The 21,638-nt window shown below is 42.9% G+C and overlaps 1 protein-coding gene across 1 annotated transcript; it reads right to left on the bottom strand.

The window, feature by feature from the left end:
- Positions 1 to 2,328: 2,328 nt before the first annotated feature.
- On the bottom strand, positions 2,329 to 13,261 carry ENPP7 (ectonucleotide pyrophosphatase/phosphodiesterase 7). Its single transcript, XM_066585971.1, has 4 exons — positions 13,012 to 13,261; positions 9,972 to 10,117; positions 6,219 to 6,842; positions 2,329 to 2,625 (listed from the first exon to the last, which is right to left on the bottom strand). The coding sequence occupies exons 1-4, from the start codon at positions 13,259 to 13,261 to the stop codon at positions 2,329 to 2,331; spliced, it is 1,317 nt and encodes a 438-aa protein (XP_066442068.1).
- Positions 13,262 to 21,638: the final 8,377 nt, after the last annotated feature.

Here is a 21,638-nt window from a genome sequence, read left to right as displayed (position 1 = left end):
CAATATAATTATATGGGGTTCATACTTAACCTCTCTGCTCCTTGCAGTGCATTATACTGTTGTTCTCCGCCTTTTGATAGCTATGACAGTTATGGTTATGATAGAAATAACAAAAAGAGTTCCAGTTACAGCAGTAAGTCCGATTGTAACGTGATAAATCGTGTCTAGAAGATATAAAAACCATAAGGCACAATAAATGATTTATTGTAAAACAACTTGCTAGAAATTGTTTCCTAACTATAACTTTGAAGAGAGGCTCCTCCAGTACAGACAGTGGCATGCAACGTACTCTATATAGAATGAAACAAATATATATATAAGGTCATTCATGCTCCTCTGGGTAATATGCAAATAAGGGAGATGGAAGAATACCTCTGCAGCGCCACCTATTGGAAGGCAGCATTCCAATATTAGACTCTTCATACAAGCCTTGTAACAATGACTGGGAATGGAAAGCCAAGCCAGAATCCATACAAGAATCCATACAGAACCAAACATGTCTTTCAAGATTAGGCTGCACGGTGACTTTGGCTGCTACTCACACTGCATGGCCAAGGATTGCACTACAGCCCTGTTACATCGCATCCCAATGTTAGTGAATGCTGTCATGTTGCAACTCACAAGTTACCGTGACCCAATAATAACAGGAAATCTATGCTAAATTCATTGCTTGCAAATATCTAGGGGCACTTTGACAGCTTGCATGTAATAGGCATCCTGTTAAAATTCAGTAAAGTGCAATACCATAGTATTACATTATACCGTATAAACGATCAATCAATTGCAAGCTCAAGTCCCCTTTGGTGATGTAAAAAAAAAACTAAAACGTCTTTATTATAAAGAATATTAAAAGTTTTACAGAAAAAAAAAACTAAAAAAAAAACTAAAACGTTTTCATTAAAAAGAATATTAAAAGTTTTACAGAAAAAAAAATCTTTCCCAGCAGTTGCATTAAAAAAATGTATAAAATGTAAAAATTGGTATAGCATTCGTAAAGGTCCAGTTTAGTAAAATACCACATTATTAATCCTACATGGTGAACGTAGTCAGAAAGAAAAATAAGCAGTGACAGAAGTGTCACCCCCATCTCCAAGAAAAAAAAATATTAAAAAAACAAACAAAAAGTCATATGGTACTAATTAAAAAAACACAAGTTGCCCCACAAAAAAAAAGCCCCACAAAGCCCTATCGATGGAAAAATATAAAAGTTATGGGGGTCAAAAGATGGCGACAGAAAGCAACTTTTTTAAAATATATATATTTTTTTTAAGCTGTACCACATAAAAGTACTACATAGATTTGGTAATGCTGCAATCATACAGACCCAGAGAATAAAAATAACGTGTCACTTTTACTGCACCATGAACACCGTAAAAACAACCCCCCTCCAAAAAAAACGGTGTAATTGAGTTTTTTACAATTTACACCACTAAGAATTCTTTTCGCGATACATTATATGGTACGCCAAATGTTACGATTGAAAAATACAAGTTATCCTGCAAAAAACAAGCCCTCATGTAGATATGTTACCCGAAAAATAAAGTTAGGGTTTTTGGAAAGTGGGAATGCCAGACCTGCAGAATTTTACCTGGCCATGAAAGGGTTAAAGAGCAAAGCCAAATGTGTGCTACATTTTATAGATTTAAAAATGTGTAGTTACCATATATACTCTAGCATTAGCTGACCCGAGTATAAGCCGAGTCAATAAGGTTTACCACAAAAAATTGGTAAAACTTTTTTGACTCTAGTATAAGCCTAGCTAGACTTGAGTATATAGTAGGTAAAAAAAAAAGCCATACTCACCTATCAGCAAGCGTCTGTGTCCCCGGAGCGATGCTCTCCCCGACGATGCGGCCAGCTGCTCCATTCTTTTCCCCGCTATCTTCTCCCTGACTTGCTTTTAAAATCCCCGCCGTCAGCGTTGTGATTGGATCGAGCGCCGGCCAGTCACAGCTGGTGCTCGATAAACCAATCATAGCCAGTAATGTCATTCTGAATGGCTGTGATTGGTTTATCGAGCGCCGGCTGTGATTGGCCAGCGCTCGATCCAATCACAGCACTGACGGTGGGGATTTTAAAAGCAAGTCAGGGAGAAGACAGTGGGGAGAAGAATGCAGCAGCTGGCTGCATCACCGGGGGGAGTATCACACTGGGACAGCTTCGCGCCGGGGACACAGACGCCGGCTGATAGGTGAGTATTAAGGTTTTTTTTTTTACCTCACTTGATTATAAGCCAAGTGGGAACTTTTTCAGCACATTTTTTTGTGCTGAAAAACTCAGCTAATACTCCAGTATATATGGTAACTTAATATCCATTTATACTGGATATTATAAAATTGTTCTGATTATTGACAAAAATGGAATCCAACCTCTTGGTTTGGCGGTAACAACATTATCTTGGTTGTGTGTCAGCAACATGTTCTTTGTTACTTCAAGGTCTCCATCGTGAATTTCGGGGGTTATTCCCAACAGCTCACACATCAGAGCATACACATTAACACTTTCAAAAGGCTCCACTATCAGGCCCTGCTTGAATGAAGGGCCTGTAGCTCTGAATATGGTTTTCATATCCATATCTTCATTGTCAAAGCCATGTTCACCGTTATTAAATTGGTACTTCATATACTGTGAATTAGAGGGTGAGATATAGTTAGAAGACATCCCTATGTCATTTTATTAGCTTCGATTATTGCATCATTACGATCATGAATTCTTAACAGATCTAATTATAAAGTAGGGAGTCAGTAAAATATGCATTTATGGAATCACAGCGGCCTCATGTTGTCACCTCCGAATTGTACAGAGCCGTAAAAGAGAACCCATAGACTTCTATGGAGCTTTACTGCGCCCTTATATGTTTTTGATTTCACATGGTGGCATATAGAGTATTCTCCCATCACTTTCTATGTGAATACAACAGAAAAAAAACTCAGGAATGCTCCATTGAATACCATTTGGTAAAAAGAAAAAAGTTTAGTACCGTGTTAGTCAATAGATCAAAATGTCATTTGTGTCCATAACAGCAATGGAATTATCTTGCAGATATGATACCTTTTAATAGCTAACTAATAAATGATGTTACAGCAAGCTTTCAATGCTACCTGGGCCTCTTCATCAGGCTAGATATAGGATTATACCATTGTTATACCGGCCTGATGAAGAGGCCTAAGTAGCCTCGAAAGCTTGCTGTAACATCATTTATTTGCTGGCTATTTGAAAGCAGCAACATTGAATTATGTGTTACGTAGAGGTCACATTCCAGAAGCATAGCTTTTAGGGAGAATATTTCTAACATACAGTAAAGGGGTATTTACACTGCAAAGATAATCGCTCAAAAGATGGCTTTTGAGCGATCATTTTGCATAAACTACTACTTGGTACTAATGCCTATTAGTACCAACAAGCAGCGTATGAGCCGCCAGGAGCTGTAATCAGGGAGCAGACCCCCCGCTGTTCCCTGATTACTTTTACTTTGTTCTGTGTTGGGGCTGACAGCTGAGAACCGCTGAGACAAAGCAATCAGCTGTTATCAGCTCTCCCCCAGGCAGAACACAGCGTGCGGTCCCGCTTATCAGCTGTTCTCCTGAATGATGGTTTTCAAGCAGAACTGAATTCCATTGTTCGGCCAAACAGTGAAAGATGGGCAGTGGGCACACTAACACGCAACGATTATTGCTCAAAAGATGGCTTTTGAGCAAATTTTGATTGATAATTGTTGTGTCTAAATAGGCCTTAAGCCCTTAACACATGGAGTACCTGCAGCTCATTCAACTGGATAAACACTGTATGACAATGGGTTGAACAATTATTATCCTATTTACAAGCCATCATCATATTATGTTACTATATACACTACATGTTATACTATACAGTGCATACGAAAGTGTGATTCATGAGAAAAGAGCCCTGCCCAAATGAAGTTACAATCTAAAGAAGTGCGGGGAACACTGGTTATAGTAGATGAGGGGAGAAGCAGTGGTCGTGATGGTTGTTTTTGGATACTTGTTGATGCATAAGTTATGGTAGAGAGCATAGAACAGGCAACTGTGAAGGGAACTTATACGGACTGATTACAATTTTTCAAGTTAGGAACAAATTTAGTTTTTTTTAGCATTTTTTTCACCCTTACTTACTATTTTATCAACTAAAATACTTCTTCAGTTGGCAGCTCTCTTATGTCTATGGCTGGGTTTACATCGAACAGTTTTGGTCACCAATCAGATGAATATCAGCATCTATACACATTCTATCCGGGAAGAACTTCTATCTGGGTGATATTTTTACTCCAGCCCTCATGAGTAGGTAGTATTGTACCAGGGATTTATTGGGGTTTCTTTTTGTTTGAGTTTTATTTTACTCTCCTTATTAAAGTCCCATTTAGACACAACGATCATCGCTCAAAAGATGTCTTTTGAGCGACTTTTGAGTGATAATCGTCATGTCATTTAAGCGCAAGGTGATCGTTCAAACATTGAGCAATCACCTTGCACTCCCAATGGAGGATGCAGGGGATAAGCAGGGGGCCGCTTGTTCTCTGCATCCAGCTGTTCCTCGCTGGGAGCGCCCGGCTGTCATACAGCCGAGTGCTCCCAGCAGAGGAATGCAGAAGACAAGCGGGGTAGCCCTGCTTGTCTTGTGCATCCAGCTGTTTTCTGCATGGAGCACCCGGCTGTTATACAGCCGAGCGCTCCCAGCGGAGGATGCAGAAGACAAGCGGGGTGGCCCTGCTTGTCTTGCGCATCCAGCTGTTTTCTGCACGGAGCACCCGGCTGTTATACAGCCGAGCGCTCCCAGCGGAGGATGCAGAAGACAAGCGGGGTGGCCCTGCTTGTCTTGCGCATCCAGCTGTTTTCTGCACGGAGCACCTGGCTGTTATACAGCCGAGCGCTCCCAGCAGAGGATGCAGAAGACAATCGGGGTGGCCCTGCTTGTCTTGTGCATCCAGCTGTTTTCTGCACGGAGCTCCCAGCTGTTATACAGCCGAGCGCTCTGTGCGAAGTATAAAGAACGCAGCTGGACAGCTGTGTTCTTCATACCCAGCCTGTCATCAGGGAGCGGGATACAGCTGAAACGATAGTATCAGCTGTATCCCGCTGTGAATTCCTGATAACTGATCACTGAGCAATAATCGTTGTGTCTAAATGGGCCTTAAAGGTTAGGTTTTATTAATACAGAGTGTTTCCTTTCTGCTGGTATTGTTTTCTTTTTGGGACCCCTACAAACTATATTCTTCCCTATTTTTATTTGTTATTAATATATTTCTAACTATAAGGTATTACATTAGGTAAATTCGTCAGCACAGAAATTAAGGTTTAATCTATATTACTTTTTATAATGGCAGAGCACAAACAGAAGGCATGCATACAAGGCCTTTTTTTTGTTTTTTCTTTTCATGATGTTTGCCATTAGCTTAATAGATAACAAAACTTTATTGTACTGGGCTTTACAAGTATGAGGATATCTGAAATTTAAATGTTTCTACTGGTTACTGACTTCAATAAAATGATTTATTTACAAAAAAAACTGTCCACTGTATTTTTTCCTTTTTTGTCTTTTTTTAGTTAATTAGGAACTTTAATAATTGTTACAATTTTTTTAGTTCCATCAGGTGACTTTTACTTTAAGGGGCTAAATTACCTATTTTAAAATACTTTAATTTAGTGTTAATTAACTCTTCTGGAGACTCAAAAAGGGAATAATTTCTAAATTAAGAATAAAATATGGTAAATATGTAGAGAATTTTAATTCTCCTGGTAAAACTAGTAAAAGGCCCTTTTACACAAAACTGCTCAAAATTCACTCAGAAGCCATCTTTTGAGCGATAATCATTGTGTGTAAATGTGCGCCCATCGTGAACTTACTTTTTGTCCATGGCTGACTTCAGGTTTGCATGAAACCCTTGGGATGATAAGTTAAGATGGACCGCACACTGTGTTCTCTGCGGGCAGCGCTGATAACAGCTGATAACATTCTTTAATAGCTGTTAACATCCACTGTCCTGCTAGAGAACAATAGCGAGGTATTTAGAGAACAGACCACCCGCTGTTCTCTAAATACATGCACATGAAGTACTAAAGGGCTGATTTAGCCCATTAGTACCTATGCAAAATGATCGCTCAGAACTTCAGTTTCTGACGAATTGTGAGTGATCATCTGTGTGTATAAATGCACCTTTAGTTATAGGCAGCCAAATATAAGAGTAAAAGAATGTTACTTACACTATGTATGACATATCCTGAATTTCCATACAATACTAAAGGTGTGATTCTTGCATTGTTTCCATAGTGCAATCTGTTAGGAGCATCATCTTTCTTGTAGACATTCAATTGAGGGTGAGAACCATTTAACGCTTGATATACTTTCTCTAACCTTCCCTCTTTAGGTACTATAAGTCCTGTTGGCCCATAATCCAGTAAATGAAACTGAAGATCAGAAAGGGAGAAATTCTTTATATTGCGCAGGACAATCTCATCTGAACCTTTGTGTACTGTAGCCATACCATGATCTGATGTTATTATAATATTGAGACTGGAATTCAAGCCATAGTGTTGCACTCGATTTCGTATGTGTCCAACCATACGATCCACTTGTTGAACCATGTCTTTACGCTGCTGAGAATCTGGTCCATGTTTGTGTCCTGTTGAATCAGGTTCCCCAAAGTACAGTGCCACAAAGTCAAGATCTTGCTCTGTAAACCACTTCATCACGGTTTCTACGTTTTCTGCCCATTCTGTTTCATTGCTATAGCTATGTCCAGTTTTCTCAACTTTTTTAATGTTTACAGTTTCCCCTCTATATGTGGCGTTGCCTCCAGGAAAGAAGAGTGATCCAGTCTTTAAACCCTGAGCAAAAGAATATTTGAGTTAATATAAACAAATTTCCGTCGGATGAAAAAATACGCAACATGCTCTATTTTTATGTGCGGACCCGAAGCTCAATAGGAGCGTACGGGGTGCGCAAATGTGTACTTGTTCTGAACAAAATCGTGCAATGAGTTGTGCGATTTTGTGGTGTTAATTGATATCACCAGGGACTAATAAGGCCGTCTACTAAGTAGGCTGCCTTGCCTGTTCAAACATGGTGCAGTTGTCCCACGTCGATGTGAACAGACCCGGCAGTGTATAAAAGTACAGTAAAGGAGCGTACTTACGCAATCATGTCCTCCTCTAGAAAAACATAAACACTGAGGCGGAATTGCAGCGGAATGTCCGTACTGACTTTCTGCACGGAAATTCCACCCACATTTTTAATCCCGAGACTTGCCAGCAAAGCCGACGAGATTTGCAAAAATCTCATTCACACACTGTGACCGATCCGTTGTGGCCAAGCACGCTGAAATTAATATTCGGCGCGGAAAACAAAGCCACAGCATGTCAATTTTTTTTCTATGAGGAAAGATGGCCACAGCAGAATGCAGGCGGCGAAGCCGCTCCAAAATCCCGCGGTTAAAGACTACGGTTTTTGAAGCTGCGCTTATCCTGCAGAAATCTTGCGTTTTTTCCGTGCGATCATTCTGCGAGATTTTGGAGTAACATTGTATGCCCATGAATGCTACACACCGTTTGATTTTATACAAAGTTTAATTTTAGATGGAAACTTCTGAATATACACCCGTTATCCAAAAAAATCAAGCACCTAGAAGGAGTTGTCGGAATTAAATGAAACCTTCTATGGGTGATTGTAACATTGATAGAAGTAAGTGATTGCAATATTAGAGCAAAGGGAGAATTTATTGTGAAAAACTGAACACTTGAAGGGAGGCTCTATAACCGTGTTGGTCTACATCTAGCTGGGATGCAAGATGTGATACGGTTGGGCATGGAGGCATACACTTTCAGTATGGTATCCTGCAAGATATCAGTCCACATTTGCTGTAACTAAGTCTCAGAATCGTACAAAGTCGCAGGCTATCGAAGATGACATCTATGATTGTTCCATATATGTTCTATTGATCATAAATCTGGCAACTGTGAAGGCCTCAAAAGTGTGACAATGTTGTGGAGGCATTGCTATGACCCCCTTGTGTGTGCAGCTGAGCATTATCCTTCTGGAAAATGCCTCTTGGAAGCCACCATGAGAGGAACACATGAGGCTGCAGGATGTCCTGAACATATCGCTGAGCGGTCATTGTCCCTCGTACCACTACTAGGGGTGACCGACTGTCGTATGCGATGGCCCCCCCAATGAGCATGCCAGCTGGGGGGCAGTGTGCCACTCCACAGTAAAGACACAACTGAAACGCTCAACCCTGGGTCTCCAGGCACGAACACAGTCTTCGTAAGTCAGTGCCCAAACTAAACCTGGATTCTTTGCTGAAGACAACCTGGTTACATTAGCAGTCCTGTTTCATTGTTCAAGACACCACTGCAAATGGAGGTGCCTGTAGGTGTCAAAGTTGATATATGTAATGGGCGTCATAAGACCAAATATCCATCAGGCAAGCACCTGGAAATGGTTCCAACAAACACAGGAGCCTGTAACGATGGTGCTATCTGTCTCTGGATGGTGGACAACAAAAGAGTTGGAGTTGCTCGTGCTTGTCGGACAATAAGACAATCCTCTCTACTGGTGGTCTATCAAGGGCGTCCTGAGTCTAGTTGCCTTGTGTGTGTGCCCTCACGCATCCACTGGTCCCAACACCTCCTAACATATGAGCAGAAAATAGAGATGGAGGGGAGCTGCTACCGTTAAAAATTTCCTTCTTTATTGAATAAAAAATTCTGCTCATATGGAATCTGGCCGTTTGCCGTCGGCTACTTGAGGATGGAGCTCCTGTTGGATCCCAAATCTTCCTGCAACATTGAAAGTTACTGCTGGTGAGGTGAGCCCACATTTTTCTTTTTTGGCTTATTCACCTCCTAACAGTCTGGTCAAAATAACCCAGGTGGTGGGCAATTCATCAATACAACCATCCAGATTCTAGTATTCCAATAGTGCACCCCCTCTCAGACTCTGTTAACTTGACAATATCTATTTGATTGCATCATAGATGAATGTCTAGTAGTCAAAACGCTCTACACAAGCAAAGAAAGTGGGCCACTAGACACAACTAGCCTCTGAGAGCATGTTTATAGGCCAAGGGTGGAACCACTTTTAGGGCCCCAGGTAGGAAGACCGTTCATCTAATCACCACAACTCTAATCATTTACAGATCTGCCTGAGATGGAACTGTATGCCAAGTTTTGCAGCAAAATGGCAATTCCTCCTAGGTGCTTGATTTTTGTTATAAAGAGTGGTATAACCGGGTAATTTTAAAAGGTAATGTGTAAAACAAGCACCAGATATTTAATTTAACCCATTATCTTCTTGTGGAAACAAGGCTTCCTGGGTGCCCAGTTTGGGTATTTGGCTATCATAGATGAGGACCAATGACTAAAGACCCTTTACATGTCCCGATTATCAGGCATGAAGGTTTGACACAATGTTTATTTGCTCAACGAGCATGCTGTGTAAATGGGACAACGATTACTTGATGCATAAGCAAATTCCGGGAACTCCACTTCCAGCCTGACTCCAACATCAGGTCATGTGGTATAGATTCCCCCATCCTAAGATTAGTGATGTCATCAAAGCGGGCTGACTCTTCATCTCATTTCCATAATTAAATTGCTCCTTCTACTTCATGGTCATTGTAAAGGCAGAGAAGGTGTTGGGTTAGATATTAAAATGAGTTTACCAACCAGACCCCGTAGTGATGTCACCGACCCTGAAGCAGGGAGAAGTGACCCAATTTTAGAACCAGGCCAGAAGTGGAGGTGCTGGCATGGCTGGTAGCAAACAGGATTGTACTCAGAGGTCAATCCTGAAGCCGCTACAGCACTCGGACAAGCGCCACGTCTCCTTCACCTATCTGATTGTAGGGGTCCTAAGTTGCAGGCTCCCACCAATCACATATTAATAGCTGGGGATAGGCTATCAATTTTTAAAAGCCATAAACCCCCTTTATTTTGCTAGTAAAAAGACATACATACCTGTCTCTGAGCTGTAATCCAGATAGGAAGCGTTCCATTATCCCACCAGGAAGAAATGCCTTGTGTACGGAGATAACTTTCCTTTTGCCAAGTGGAGACATTAAAGTACATGTTGTGTATAACACCGTGGTTCTCAATGTATCTTCCTATGGTAAACAGGATATAGGGAAAATGCCATTATTTTTCTTTAATTTGAAGGCACATTCATCCCACTTTAACCCCTTAGTAATTGGCCCATTTTGCACCTTAACGACCAGGCAATTTTTTTTGTTTTTCCATCGTTTCATTCCAAGAGCCATAACATGGTTATTTTTTCATTGACACAGCTTTGTTTTTTGCGGGACGAGTTGTATCTTCTAATGGTACCATTTTGGGGCACTTATAATGTATTGTTTAACTTTTAGTTGTTTTTTAGGTGTTACTATTTTTCTACAACAAAAAATAATTTTACTTGCACCGCCAAGATCCATAGCATTGTAATTTTCCGCAAATAGAGCTATATGTGGTATTGATTTTTGCAGGATGAGTTGCAGTTTCGATTGATTCAATTTTTAGGTAACTTTTGATTAATTTTTACTCCATTTTTTGAGACAGATGATAAACAGTTATTTTTTTTTTATGATGCTTACCTTGCGGTATAAATAATATGCTTTATTTTGGGGGTCAATATAATTAAGGAAATTCCAAATTCATATAGTTTTTTTCAATTTTATTACTTTTGTCACAGTAAAAGCCCGTTTTTATAAAGAAAAAAAATTGTATTTGCATTGGCACCTTCCACAGTCCATAACATTTTTGTTTTTTCACCATATGAGCCGTGGGAGACCTTGTTTTTTGTGATGGCGCTAGTTTCCTTTCATACAATTTTGGAGTACTTCTAACTTTTTGATAATTTTTTTATTGAGTTTTTATTGGAGGCAGATGAATAAAAAATATCAATTCTGACAGTGCTTTTTAAAAAAAATTTTGTACGACATTTACTATGTAGGATAGTGAACTGAATATTTTTTTATAGTATGGATCATTATTAGAGATGAGCGAACGTACTCGTTTCGAGTAATTACTCGATCGAGCACAGCGATTTTCGAGTACTTCAGTACTCGGGTGAAAAGATTCGGGAGGCGCCGGGGGCGGGGGGAGGTGTGGCGGCGCGGGGGGTAGCAGCAGGGAACAGGGGGGAGCTCTCTCTCTCCCTCTCCCCCCCACTCCCCGCTGCAACCCCCCACTCACCCACGGCGCCCCCTGAATCTTTTCACCCGAGTACAGAAGTACTCGAAAATCGCGGTACTGGGGCGAAAAAGGGGCGTGGCCGAGTACGTTCGCTGATCTCTAATCATTATGAATGCAGCAATATATGGTATGTTTATTTTTTTAATTATTTTTTATTATAAAGCTGGTTTGTAAGGAATTAGTGGGGTTTGTTTTCTCTTTCTTTTTTAATTTTTTTTAACCCATTTTTTGTCCCTCCAAATGACTTGAAGATGTGATTGTTAGAACGCTGGAACACTACACTGCACTACTTATGTAGTCTTGTGTAGTGTACTTTTGACCAATCAGCAGGAGGCAGGGTATGATAGGCTGGCATGCCTGGCAAATCTAAAGGCCTTAATGAGGCCTCTAGCTGCCCTTATACCCTGTGTTCACATTGCAGGGTGCTGATGGATAATAGGAGGTGCTACCTGCTCCTGTCACCTGCGTACATGCTGTGATTGCTATTGATCGTGGCTTATAATGGGTTAAACAGTCGGCAAAGGAGGTTTCTTTGTCTGACTTTTTTGGATGCAGTTAAAAAAAACAAACATTTTTTTTAGTATTTAGATTCTTTTATTATAAATATGGCAAACGTTTTTTTTTCAACTTTAAATACCTTATATGTTCTATAATTAATAAAACTTTTTTGAAGTAATTTTTCCTTTTTTTTATAGTCCCTGATAAGAATTTGCAATAGTCTGATTGCTCCTGCAGTATAATATAATGCCATAGCATTATATTATAACATGATCTGACCGGAAATCTATCGAGCCATGGCACAGGCATGGCTTGATAGGCAATCTGCAATGGCAATCCTGGGGCTTTTCAGAAGGCCCCAGGCTGCCATGGTAACTGCACAGCAACCCACGATCTTATAGCGTGGGGACAGTGCGGAACCCCCAAACATCAATCAGGGCTTTTAAATGCTGCTGTCAGAATTGACAGTGGCATTTAAAGGGTTAACACCTCCAATCAGGGGCGCCGCTTATTGGACCTGTTGCAGGCGGGTGTCGGCTGTAAGAAACAGCCATTACCCGCATTATATGGAGCATGATCGACCACAATCCCCTTCCATAATAGCCCAAACTTGCATGATGTAACTGTGTAACTGTATATATACTGTAGCATTAAGGGGTTAATAGGTAGTATAACCTTAGACTAGACAGTCTAAAGATACACCAGATTTATCAAATAGAAGAGTCATTGTGATAAATCTGTCCCATTTAAATACTGTGAGGCACATTTATTACTGAGGTTGGGCCAGAATTCTAGCGTAAGTTGCACATTCAGGCAGATTTACTGTTTATTTGCGCCAAAAGCGTCTACAAAAGTGGGTGTGACTTGCTGGTTGACCAGAATTTACAGACATTTATGACATGTAACTTTTTAAAAAGTTGCAAAATGTGTTGCAATCTCATTTCTGTAGCTGGCTGGCATGCAATGTGACTCCACATCCCTGGGCATATTTAAAAATGGTAACATTGTGCAACAATTGATACATTTCTCACATTTTAAACTGAAGAAGTGGAAAAAGCGGAGGGAAAACTTGCATAAAAGATTCTCCTGATGATAAATTCTCCCCATCTATCTAAATTTGCTCAGTGTAACTAATAGACAGTATTAGTAAATCTGCCTTCATGTATCCTGAGGCCATAGTAACTTGAAGGATCACTTATTAAGACATAGTAAACAAATACAAATCATACATCTGGTGTAATATTGTCCTCTGTAAGCATGATCTAATAGTAATGTCCTCTTCAGTCTAAGAGATGTTATTAGAGTATCTTACCACTTAGCAGGGTGAAATGACAGGGACTTGTAATAGTTACAAATGCCGGAGTCATATACTTTGCCTTCACTCCATCTTTGCTCAAATTATCCAGATTGGGGGTATCGACATCTTGGTCATAGTCCCAACGGAATCCATCAAAAGAGACAAGCAAAAGTTTATGGGGGGCCTTCTTTCTCTGTTGCAAAGGGATTGACGAACCCAATGCCACAAAAGCTGAAATCACGGCACAGAGAGTCAACATCTCCATGAAGGCCAAGAAAGACTGATTAAAAGGAGAAAGTGATAACCAGGTTCGCATATTTATAATGTGTGAGAACAAAGTTTGTCCAGATAGCTTATCTAGGACCATCTTTACAATGTACAGGGAACAATAACAAACGGGCATTTACAGTTCATAAGTTCCCCTTATCGAATTACTACTAGCAAAGAGCAGAATAAAGTAATAGATATAGTTTTGCATTTTTATATGATTATAATTAAAATAACTATCATATAAACTCTTGTTGTGTTAAATTCATTAAAATGATAATAAAATGGTTAGTTCTCAAGGCTCAGTTATTCTACATGTGTTTGTCTTTGGTGTTACTGCTGCTAAGGCTCTTTTGACATCTGCATTGGAGACTCCGTTCAGCGCCTCTGGCGTCAATCCGGCACAAAATTACGTCCCCTTACATTCAAAACAGCAACCATTTTTCTAGGTATATTTGCACAGTATCAGGGATTTTGTAGGATTACAATCAGGTGTATGACTAACCAGAGGCGTAACTTGAAGTTCCCGGGCCCCAATGCAAAACCTGTAACAGGGCCCCCAACTATAATGCTTTATTCATAGTAGTGGGCTCCATATATGGAGAAGAGAGGCCTTATGGGCCCCCTAAGGCTCCTGGGCCCGGGTGCAACCGCATCCCCTGCATCCTCTATAGTTACGCCCCTGTGACTAACCAATTGTACCAAACAGTTGATTATGATTGTTATGGCCCCCGTAGAGCCCTGAACTCAATATCATCGAGTATGTCTGGTGTTACATGAAGAGACAGAAGAATTTGAGCAAGCTGACATCTAAAGAACATCTTTGGTTAGTTTTCCAAGATGTTTGGAACAACCTCCCTCCCTAGTTCCTTCGGAAACTATGTGCAAAGGTACCTGGAAGAATTGATGCTGTTTTGAAGGCAAAGGATGTCTCACCAAATATTGATTTGATTTTGATTTCTCTTCTGTTTTAGATTCAGATTTCTCATTCACTTTGCATTTTGTTAATTGACAAAAATTAATTGTTAACACTTCTAATTTTAAAAGCATTCATTGCCACATTTTATTCCACACCTGCCTAAAACTTTTGCACAATATTGAATGTAATTAGGGAAAGGGAGAACCTTGTCACTCAAAAGAAAAATCCATTGAAATTCAAATAGTACATATAGAAGATGGGGAGCTACAGAAGTGAGATTGTAAACTGCCCATGGATATTAGATAACTGTAGGCTGAATGCTTGTTCAGCCAACAGCTATCTCACCTGACCCTCCCATACACATGCATACTCAGCTCAGTGAAGCATGCATGTGCTTTAAATGTAGAGACGGAAGAAAGCCATTGCCAGACTCAGTGGCTTATCTCCCGAGAACAAAAGGATCAGGCAGTTGAAATTCAACTGTCCTATCCAGAGGCGTAACTTGAAACCTCTGGGCCCCATTGCAAAATCTGTAACAGGGCCCCTAACTATAATACTTTATTAATAGTACTGGGCTCCCTGTATGGAGAACAGACGCCTTATGGGCCCCTAAGGCTCCTGGGCCAGGGTGCAATCATATCCTCTGCATTCCCTATAGTTACTAATAATAATGACCCCTAAAACAAAAAATGATGCACTCAGGTGGGTGGAAGCTCTTTATCACCATTCCCTGATGTATACTGGAGTTTTCTCTGGAGCTTATTGACTAACATTAGCTATTGCAGGGATCCTCAGGGTACATTCAGGTGGATAGGAATTTATTGTCAGTCTGTGATGCACTTTGGAGTGATCTCTGGTAAATAATTCTCAATTTTAGACTGTTATCTTTCTGAGTGGATCAGACACATCAGATTATATATCATTTTTCTGATTTAAGACATCAGCAGTGATTAGATACTCCAATGATATGTACAGGTGAATTCAGTTGCTATTGATGTTCCCTGAAATTCATTGTTAGGGTATCTATTAGAGATGAGCGAGCATACTCGTCCGAGCTTGATACTCGTTCGAGTATTAGCGTGTTCGAGATGCTCGTTACTCGTAACGAGTACCACGCGATGTTCGGGTTACTTTCATTTTCTTCCCTGAGAAATTTGCGCGCTTTTCTGGCCAATAGAAAGACAAGGAAGGCATTACAACTTCCCCCTGCAACGTTCAAGCCCTATACCACCCCCCTGCAGTGAGTGGCTGGCGAGATCAGGTGTCACCCGAGTATATAAATCGGCCCCTCCCGCGGCTCGCCACAGATGCATTCTGACATTAGTTCAGGGAAAGTGGTATCCTGGTGGAGCTGCTATAGGGAGAGTGTTAGGAGTATTTTAGGTTTCAAGAACCCCAATGGTCCTTCTTAAGGCCATAGAAATCGCAGATCGCACCTATGTGCGATCTGCGATTTCTGTTCTCTTCTCTATATGCGCTCAATAGGGCCGGCGGCAGCAGCGCCGACCCCATTGAGAACATATAGAAGACAAATCATTCTTCTCTGCCACAGCTGTAACAGCTGTGGCAGAGAAGAACGATGTTTGCCCATTGAATTCAATGGAGCCGGCAATACAGCAGGTTCCACTGAAAGCAATGGGCTGCCGGCGTGCGCGGGATGAATTGTCGGGAAGGGCTTAAATATATAAGCCCTTCCCTGCAATTCATCCAGAAATGTGTTACAATAAAAATATATACCGTCGTATAAGGCGACGGGGCGTATAAGACGACCCCCCAACTGTCACCTTATACGCCGGCAATAAAGTGGAGCAAAGAATAAAAATCATTACTCACTTCTTCTGACGTTCTGCGGCACTGCTGCAGGCTGTCGCTCCCTCCTGGTGTTCTGCGGTGCTCCTGCAGGCTGTTGCTCCCTCCTGGTTCCCGGCAGAGCATTGATTTCTCTACGAAGGGCTTTAAATTTCCACCTCCAGAAACACACGTGCCTTCAGCCAATCACAGCCAATGACAATGATGTCATTGAATGGCTGTGATTGGCTGTGTTTCTGGAGGCGGGGATTTCAAGCCCTGCGTCCAGAAAGCAATGCTCTGCCGGGAACCAGGAGGGAGCGACAGCCTGCAGGAGCGGCGCAGAACGTCAGAAGAAGTGAGTAATGATTTTAATTCTTTGCTCCACTGTATTGCCGGCGTATAAGGTGACAGTTGGGGGGTCGTCTTATACGCCCCGTCGCCTTATACGCCGGTATAAATTTTTATTGTAACACATTTCTGGATGAATTGCAGGGAAGGGCTTATATATTTAAGCCCTTCCCGACAATTCATCCCGCGATTGCCGGCAGCCCATTGCTTTCAGTGGAACCTGCTGTATTGCTGGCTCCATTGAATTCAATGGGCAAACATCGTTCTTCTCTGCCACAGTTGTTACAGCTATGGCAGAGGAGAACGATCTTTACGCTGACAGTGGGGGGGGGGCCCACTCTTGCCGCTATTGTGGCTTAATAGTGGGACCTGGGAACTTGAGATGCAGCCCAACATGTAGCCCCTCGCCTGCCCTATCCGTTGCTGTGTCGTTCCCAACACTTTCTTGAATTGCCCAGATTTTCACAAACGAAAACCTTAGCGAGCATCGGCGATCTACAAAAATGCTCAGGTCGCCCATTGACTTCAATGGGGTTCGTTACTCGAAACGAACCCTCGAGCATTGCGAAAATGTCGTCCCGAGTAACGAGCACCCGAGCATTTTGGTGCTCGCTCATCTCTAGTATCTATCTATTTTTGTTTACATTATATCAGGTTTGTGGGGGGTTATTGATACTCTATATACGGTGGTGCCGTATATAGACCCAGAAAAAATTGAGCTAGGAAGCTGAAAGTGCCGCACTATTCTACATATTCCCCCAGGATGTCAATGCACTTGTGAAATGTTTCCTGCAAATACAATTCTTTAGACCGCTGGTCAAACCACTAATTTGCAGCATTAGTTGCCTCCAAACCAGGTCAGGGGAATAGGGTGGATGGGGCATCAGTTGAAAGCCTAAGGAGGTCATTTTTGCAATACTGGCCCCTGCAGTGTGTGACGGGGCATTGTCATGCCACAGGATGACACCTCTGGAAAGCTTTCCTCATCGTTTTTTCTTACTATTTTGCCTCAGTTTTGTCAATAACAAACAGTAATATGTTGCATTGATGATTGAACCCTTTGGGAGGTAGTCCACGAGCAGAACTCCCTTCTTATCCCAAAAAATGGTCGCCATTTGCTTCTGCGCTGACGTTTGCACACAGAAATTCTTTGGCCTGAGGAGCAATTGTGCCTCCATTCCTTAGACTGTTCCTTTGTCTCTGGATTATAACAGTAGATCCACGCCTCATCGCCAGTTAGCAGTTTGTCCAGGAAATCTGACTCATTTCTACCAAAATGCTCGAAAACAGCCGCCGATGTCTCCACAGGTCTCTCATTCTGTTCGGTTGTCATAAGTTTTGGGATCCACTTGGCTGTAAGCTTTCTCGTTCCCAAGTCGTTGTAGACAATGGCACCAACTCTGTCACGTGACATCACCAGATACGTAGCAATACTTTTGGCTGTTATTCGGCGGTCCTCCATGATCATGTCATGGATGGCTTTCACATTTGCAGGCAAGCAGATGAGGACAGGCCTTCTATTGGGTTTCTCACTTTCAACACCGAAACAGTCAGTTTAAAAATTTACAACCCAGCGTTTAACTGTTGCATATGAAGGGCTACTGTCACCCAAAGTTTGTGACTTTTCATCTTGGATCTGCCTTGCACCTTTCCCTTGGAGAAACAGGAACCTGATTATGGTCCTATGCTCTTCTACACTGAACGTCTTTAGAGATGCTACCATGTTCACTTTGGACCGGAAAAAAAAAGATAAGTTAAAATCATAGGTAGTTGATTTTTGCATCATTGAATATAGACAAGTCCACCCTGTAATTTACAGCTTCCTAGCTCAATTTTTTCTGGGTAAGGCTCAATACTAATCACCACCCCCTCATAGTACAACAGCATTTTCCTTATTTTGGATTTGCTGTTTAGCTTACTCTCCATGAAATACATCTTCAGTTTCATGCTTAAAGAGGTGAATTATGATGCTACCCTGATGTCATCGGGTTTAATCACTTCTTTTGTCTTCTGTTTCAACACTAAAAAGACAGCCACCGAATGACACAAAACACAAGATACAGTAAAAAAATATGAATAACCACTATCAATATAAAGATATCCAAAAATAAACAAAATTAATTCAAGTCCATGAGTATCCATTCTGAACAGAAGTCAAATCCAAAACAGGCACCATGTTCTTCAATCCATCAGATTACCAACTGAATAAATCAGGACCATTAGGTCATAAGTAGAGATGAGCGAGCACCAAATTCTCGGGTGCTCGTTACTCAAGACGAAATGTTCGCGATGCTCGAGGGTTCGTTTCGAGTAACGAACCCCATTGAAGTCAATGGGCGACTCGAGCATTTTTGTCTATAGCCGATGCTCGCTAAGGTTTTCATTTGTGAAAATCGGGGCAATTCAAGAAAGTGATGGGAACGACACAGAAACGGATAGGGCAGGCGAGGGGCTACATGTTGGGCTGCATATGAAGTTCCCAGGTCCCACTATTAAGCCACAATAGCAGCAAGAGTGGGCCCCCACCCCCCCCAACAACTTTTACATCTGAAAAGCCCTCATTAGCAATGCATACCTTAGCTAAGCACCACACTACCTCCAACAAAGCACAATCACTGCCTGCATGACACTCCGCTGCCACTTCTCCTGAGTTACATGCTGCCAAATCCCCCCCGCCCACGACCCAGTGTCCACAGCGCACACCAAACTGTCCCTGCCCAGCCTTCAGCTGCCCTCATGCCACGCCACCCTCATGTCTATTTATAAGTGCGTCTGCCACAGGAAAAGCAGGCACACACTGCAGAGGGTTGGCATGGCTAGGCAGTGACCCTCTTTAAAAGGGGCGGGGCGATAGCCCAAAATGCTGTACAGAAGCAATGAGAAATCCAATCCTGTGCCACCTCCATCTGGAGCTGCACACGTGGGCATAGCAATGGGGAACCTATGTGCCACACACTATTCATTCTGTCAAGGTGTCTGCATGCCCCAGTCAGACCGCGTTTTTTTATATATAGTCACAGGCAGGTACAACTCCGCAATGGGAATTCCGTGTGCACCCACAGCATGGGTGGCTCCCTGGAACCCACCGGCGGTACATAAATATATCCCATTGCAGTGCCCATCACAGCTGATGTAATGTCGTGCTTAATGCAGGTGGGCTTCGGCCCACACTGCATGCCCCAGTCAGACTGGGGTTCTTTAGAAGTGGACACAGATGCATTTACAACTCCCTGTGGACCCACAGCATGGGTGGCTCCCTGGAACCCACCGGCGGTACATAAAAATATCCCATTGCATTGCCCATCACAGCTGAGGTAGTAATGTCGTGCTTAATGCAGGTGGGCTTCGGCCCACACTGCATGCCCCAGTCAGACTGGGGTTCTTTAGAAGTGGAAACAGATGCATTTACAACTCCCTGTGGACCCACAGCATGGGTGGCTCCCTGGAACCCACCGGCGGTACATAAATATATCCCATTGCATTGCCCATCACAGCTGAGGTAGTAATGTCATGTTTAATGCAGGTGGGCTTCGGCCCACACTGCATGCCCCAGTCAGACTGGGGTTCTTTAGAAGTGGACACAGATGCATTTACAACTCCCTGTGGACCCATAGCATGGGTGGGTGCCAGCAAGCCACCGGCGGTACATAAAAATATCCCATTGCATTGCCCAACACAGCGGATGTAACGTCAGCTATAATGCAGGTGGGCTAAAAATTAATTGGATTACACTGTAGGCGAGGGCCCACAAAAATTGGTGTACCAACAGTACTAATGTACCTGAGAAAAATTGCCCATGCCCAACCGAGAGGGCAGGTGAAACCCATTAATCGCTTTGGTTTATGTGGCTTAATTGGTAACTAGGCCTGGAGGCAGCCCAGTTAAAATAAAAATTGGTTGAGGTGCAAGTTTCAACGCTTTAATGAGCATTGAAACGTATAAAAATTGTTTAGAAAAATTATATGACTGAGCCTTGTGGGCCTAAGAAAAATTGCACGTTCGGCGTGATTACGTGAGGTTTCAGGAGGAGGAGCAGGAGGAGGAGGAGGAGGAATATTATACACAGATTGATGAAGCAAAAAGGTCCCCGTTTTCGATGGTGATAGAGAACGATGCTTCCATCCGCGGGTGCAGCCTACGTATTGTTTATGTATCGCTGCTGTCCGCTGGTGGAGAAGAGAAGTCTGGGGAAATCCAGGCTTTGTTCATCTTGATGAGTGTAAGCCTGTCGGCACTGTTGGTTGACAGGTGGGTACGCTTATCTGTGATGATTCCCCCAGCCACACTAAACACACTCTCTGACAAGATGCTAGCCGCAGGACAAGCAAGCACCTCCAGGGCATACAGCGCGAGTTCAGGCCACGTGTCCAGCTTCAAGACCCAGTAGTTGTAGGGGGCAGAGGCGTCACCGAGGACGGTCGTGCGATCGGCTACGTACTCCCTCACCATCCTTTTACAGTGCTCCCGCCGACTCAGCCTTGACTGGGGACCGGTGACACAGTCTTGCTGGGGAGCCATAAAGCTGTCAAAGGCCTTAGAGAGAGTGTTCCCCTGCCTGCGCTGTACATGCTGCCTGATCTCTGCGCCTCCCCTGCTACCTGGGCTGCGGAAATGCGCCTTCGGCCACTAGCGCTGTCGGATGGGAAGTTTACCATCAGTTTGTCCACCAGCGCCCTGTGGTATAGCATCATTCTCTAACCCCTTTCCTCTTCGGGAATGAGAGTGGAAAGGCTCTCCTTATACCGTGGGTCGAGCAGTGTGTACACCCAGTAATCCGTAGTGGCTAGAATGCGTGTATCGCGAGGGTCACGAGAAAGGCATCCTAACATGAAGTCAGCCATGTGTGCCAGGGTACCTGTACGCAACACATGGCTGTCCTCACTAGGAAGATCACTTTCAGGCTCCTCCTCCTCCTCCTCAGGCCATACACGCTGAAAGGATGACAGCCAAGCTGCATCTGTACCCTCAGCAGTGGGCCAAGCTGTCTCTTCCCCCTCCTCCTCATGCTCCTCCCCCTCCTCCTCCTCCTCCTCCTCTGGCCATACACGCTGAAAGGATGACAGGCAAGCAGCATCTGTCCCCTCAGCAGTGGGCCAAGCTGTCTCTTCCCCCTCCTCCTCATGCTCCTCCCCCTCCTCCTCAACGCGCTGAGATATAGACATGAGGTTGCTCTGACTATCCAGCGACATACTGTCTTCCCCCGCCTCCGTTTCTGATTCCAAAGCGTCTGCCTTTATGCTTTGCAGGGAACTTCTCAAGAGGCATAGCAGAGGAATGGTGATGCTAATGATTGCAGCATCCCCGCTCACCATCTGGG

This window comes from Eleutherodactylus coqui, chromosome 13, assembly GCF_035609145.1.
Source record: "Eleutherodactylus coqui strain aEleCoq1 chromosome 13, aEleCoq1.hap1, whole genome shotgun sequence".
In the NCBI taxonomy this organism is placed as follows: domain Eukaryota; kingdom Metazoa; phylum Chordata; class Amphibia; order Anura; family Eleutherodactylidae; genus Eleutherodactylus; species Eleutherodactylus coqui.
This window is presented reverse-complemented; position numbering and strand designations above follow the sequence as displayed.